The 4651-nt window shown below is 42.8% G+C and overlaps 1 protein-coding gene across 1 annotated transcript in view; it reads left to right on the top strand.

Moving 5' to 3' along the window:
* Positions 1–4651, top strand: part of ankdd1a (ankyrin repeat and death domain containing 1A) — a 39578-nt gene continuing 34927 nt past the window's right edge. Inside the window, exons 1-2 of the mRNA XM_084154038.1 lie at positions 1–196; positions 3962–4065. Of these exons, the coding sequence (XP_084010164.1) occupies positions 163–196; positions 3962–4065 (138 nt within the window). The 5' untranslated portion in view covers positions 1–162. The remainder of the gene's footprint in view (positions 197–3961; positions 4066–4651) is intronic.

The following is a 4651-nucleotide window of genomic DNA, read 5'->3' as shown; positions in this document are numbered from 1 at the left end:
TCCCTCTCCGCTCTCCACTCAACACCCGGATGTGTGCGGCACTTCGAGCGCATAGTAGAATAACTGGATCCAGATAATAGACTATTTGATGGGAATCAGATCGCGGATTACGACAAAAAATGAAATCAACTGAATTGGTGACGTTTTGGAATCACTGATAGAATGGAGGACGATCTGGTGTCAGAGGATGATATCTGTAAGTAGTTAGAATTATTTTATTACTAACGGAATAGCTGTCTGTATGGCTTTTTGTGATGACAACTCCGCTCATCTGGCCTATATACTAGTCTAGGCAGCCTGCCTATAGCAGGTTCTTGTACGCGCGGACACTGTATCTGAGCAGATACGATCAGAATAATTGATTAATTGATAAGAGCTACCATGAACTGAAGCCAGTTCAAATACTAGGCTATGTTATCATATTGCAACATAATGGTTGTAGGGATGCTTGACAGGGCTCATAGGGTTCCTCATTATAGGATGAAACCATAGCCTATCGCATTTGCATTACTTCTGAAATATTATATTGTAGTAGTGCTTGACTTGGGCATGAGCTCACCGGAGCTGAGTACCGGCACCTCAAATGTTCAACTGCTTGAGCTCCTGTTCCTCTTATAGATTATTAGCTCAAAAGTATTGTGAAGGCCCTGCACCTAAATATAAACAGTACTGGCACCCAAAATAAGTACCGGCACCTATTTCAGTCCAAGTCAAGCACTGTTTTGTAGCTTATTCATATAATACAGGGTTTCCCAAACTCGGTCCTGGGGACCCCAACGGGTGCATGTTTTGGTTTTTGCACTTAGCACTACACAGCTGATTCAAATGATCAAAGCGTAATGATGAGTTGATTATTTGAATCAGCTGTGTAGTGCTAGGGGAAAAAACGAAATGTACACTCAGGGGGCCCACAGGACCTAGTTTGGGAAATCCTGGTCTAGTGGTGCGGTGTTTAGCTGTTGTTTTTGCACCAATTTATCATTGCACTTATAAGAGGTTGGTGGCACCTTAATTGGGGAGGACGGGCTCGTGGTATTGGCTGGAGCAGAATGGGTGGAATGTTTGATGCCATTCCATTAACTCAGTTTCAGCCATTATTATGAGCCGTCCTCCCCTCAGCAGCCTCCACTGATTGCACTAGTTTTCTGACTTGTAATGTTCAATGTACCGTTTGATGTAGGCCTGGCAATGTTATGCATAATACAAGCATATAGCCTCCGGGATAGACAGATCAAGGTCAGTTTCAACCAGTCTGTCAATGTTGTCTCATGACAGAAACCAGCGTCTGTTGTCATAAAGCGTCTCAGAGTAAGAGTGCTGATCTAGGATCAGTTCCCCCTGTCCATATAATCGTATTAATTGGGATTAAAGGACAAAACTGATCCTAGATCAGCACTAAGACGCTTTATGAACACAGTAGGAAGACTATACAGAACAAATCACAGTTATCAATATAGAAACAGTTCAGTCGCGCTCACATGTTTGCCATATCCAGTATGTTGTGTACACAAAGTTGGAATGTAGTATGAGATTTCTACCTTGATGTTTTCCTCAATGTTGATTTAAGCATTAATAAGTTCCTGGCAGTTTTTATGAACCTACTGGCAACTATGGCAACCACTGATGTACAACGCATTTGGCACAACAGTGATGAAACAACAGAGAGTATTTTCTGCACAAAAAATAATGTCACAATGGTTGTGTGAACACTTTTGTTCAGACAAACTGTCCGTTGTATCACCAAAGAAATATCAGCTATATCACATCCACTGTTTCAAATGTGTTTTAGGCTACATCAGTTGCCAACCTGAGTGAGTACAGGGCCTTAGGGACATCCAGACTATGTCTGCGTCCCAAATGTCACCCGTATAGTGCGTTACTTATGGGCCCTGGTCAAAGTAGTGCACTACGTAGAGAATAGGCTGCCAGTTGGAACTCAACCTATGATTGGAATTCAATCTGATGGCCCTACAGTGGGGAAAAAAAGTATTTAGTCAGCCACCAATTGTGCAAGTTCTCCCACTTAAAAAGATGAGAGAGGCCTGTAATTTTCATCATAGGTACACGTCAACTATGACAGACAAAATGAGAAAAAAAATCCAGAAAAATCACATTGTAGGATTTTTAATGAATTTATTTGCAATTTATGGTGGAAAATAAGTATTTGGTCAATAACAAAAGTTTCTCAATACTTTGTTATATACCCTTTGTTGGCAATGACACAGGTCAAACGTTTTCTGTAAGTCTTCACAAGGTTTTCACACACTGTTGCTGGTATTTTGGCCCATTCCTCCATGCAGATCTCCTCTAGAGCAGTGATGTTTTGGGGCTGTCGCTGGGCAACACAGACTTTCAACTCCCTCCAAAGATTTTCTATGGGGTTGAGATCTGGAGACTGGCTAGGCCACTCCAGGACCTTGAAATGCTTCTTACGAAGCCACTCCTTCGTTGCCCGGGCGGTGTGTTTGGGATCATTGTCATGCTGAAAGACCCAGCCACGTTTCATCTTCAATGCCCTTGCTGATGGAAGGAGGTTTTCACTCAAAATCTCACGATACATGGCCCCATTCATTCTTTCCTTTACACGGATCAGTCATCCTGGTCCCTTTGCAGAAAAACAGCTCCAAAGCATGATGTTTCCACCCCCATGCTTCACAGTAGGTATGGTGTTCTTTGGATGCAACTCAGCATTCTTTGTCCTCCAAACACGACGAGTTGAGTTTTTACCAAAAAGTTATATTTTGGTTTCATCTGACCATATGACATTCTCCCAATCCTCTTCTGGATCATCCAAATGCACTCTAGCAAACTTCAGACGGGCCTGGACATGTACTGGCTTAAGCAGGGGGACACGTCTAGCACTGCAGGATTTGAGTCCCTGACGGCGTAGTGTGTTACTGATGGTAGGCTTTGTTACTTTGGTCCCAGCTCTCTGCAGGTCATTCACTAGGTCCCCCGTGTGGTTCTGGGATTTTTGCTCACCATTCTTGTGATCATTTTGACCCCACGGGGTGAGATCTTGCGTGGAGCCCCAGATCGAGGGAGATTATCAGTGGTCTTGTATGTCTTCCATTTCCTAATAATTGCTCCCACAGTTGATTTCTTCAAACCAAGCTGCTTACCTAATGCAGATTCAGTCTTCCCAGCCTGGTGCAGGTCTTCAATTTTGTTTCTGGTGTCCTTTGACAGCTCTTTGGTCTTGGCCATAGTGGAGTTTGGAGTGTGACTGTTTGAGGTTGTGGACAGGTGTCTTTTATACTGATAACAAGTTCAAACAGGTGCCATTAATACAGGTAACGAGTGGAGGACAGAGGAGCCTCTTAAAGAAGAAGTTACAGGTCTGTGAGAGCCAGAAATCTTGCTTGTTTGTTATTGACCAAATACTTATTTTCCACCATAATTTGTAAATAAATTCATAAAAAATCCTACAATGTGATTTTCTGGAATTTTTTTCTCTCAATTTGTCTGTCATAGTTGATGTGTACCTATGATGAAAATTACAGGCCTCTCTCATCTTTTTAAGTGGGAGAACTTGCACAATTGGTGGCTGACTAAATACTTTTTTTCCCCACTGTATGTGCCTTCAGCATTACCACAGGGTCTACAGGGATACAGACATCAACATGAAAGCAAATTAATGCATTTGACAGATCAATCCGTGGCTGAGGCAGCGATCCATACGTCTCAAATCCATTGGATATGTAAGAGATAGGAAACTGGACAGAGGAAGAGATAGGAAAAGAGATGAGAGAATATCTTCATGTAAATCAGATGGATATAGCGCATTATAAAAGGCTCATATGTGCTTATAACAAGTTATAAATCATTATACCTGCAGGACTGAAGTAAAGTGTTACCAGTAGTTTGTAGTGAAGGGAACAGGCCTTGTGAGCGGAGAGAGAGCCTGACGCTTGTTCCTGTTTTTCCCTTCCTCATTCCCATGGCCCATGTCTGTTCACAGTGCTCCGGTCGGAGAAGGAATTCCACGATGCAGCGAAGAGGAACGACACGGACAAAATGCGGGAGCTGATGAAGAAAGGGGTGGACATCAAGGCCAAAAACAAAGTGAGTGCATGTACGGGATTGGAGAGCACACACACACACACACACACACACACACACACACACACACACAAACACACACACACACACACACACACAAACACAGTCACAGGCAAACACACACACACACACAAACACAGTCACAGGCAAACACACACACAGTCGTTGGCAGATACACACACACATGCACTCACTTACACACACATACATACACATGCACTCACTTACACACAATAGTTTACCACTGTCAAGTGAATACGGGTTGCTATGCTTGTTTTTCATGATAATTACTATTGTTGTGTTGAATCCTGACTGAAAGTGAATTCACAAGAATTTCAACTAATTCCACTAAAAACTTATACTAAGCTGTACTAATTCCCATTAGTAAACCACAGTGCAATATCCCAGGAAGGTTTTGATCTGACAGAGTCAATGCCAGACAGTCAGTGCCACACTGCCACTGCCAATGCTTTAGCAGCTGTAGCTTTGTTCCTGCCGTTTGTGCTTTTAAGAAAAGGAAACCAGCTTCTTGTTGTCCCAGGAAAAGGATATGACCCGGATTTCACCTCACTGTGGTGAAATAACACCC

The sequence above is a fragment of the Coregonus lavaretus genome (assembly GCF_964263955.1).
Source record: "Coregonus lavaretus genome assembly, chromosome: 37".
Lineage (NCBI taxonomy): Eukaryota > Metazoa > Chordata > Actinopteri > Salmoniformes > Salmonidae > Coregonus > Coregonus lavaretus.
The sequence above is the reverse complement of the archived record's forward strand: the minus strand, read 5'-3'. Positions and strand labels throughout refer to the sequence as shown.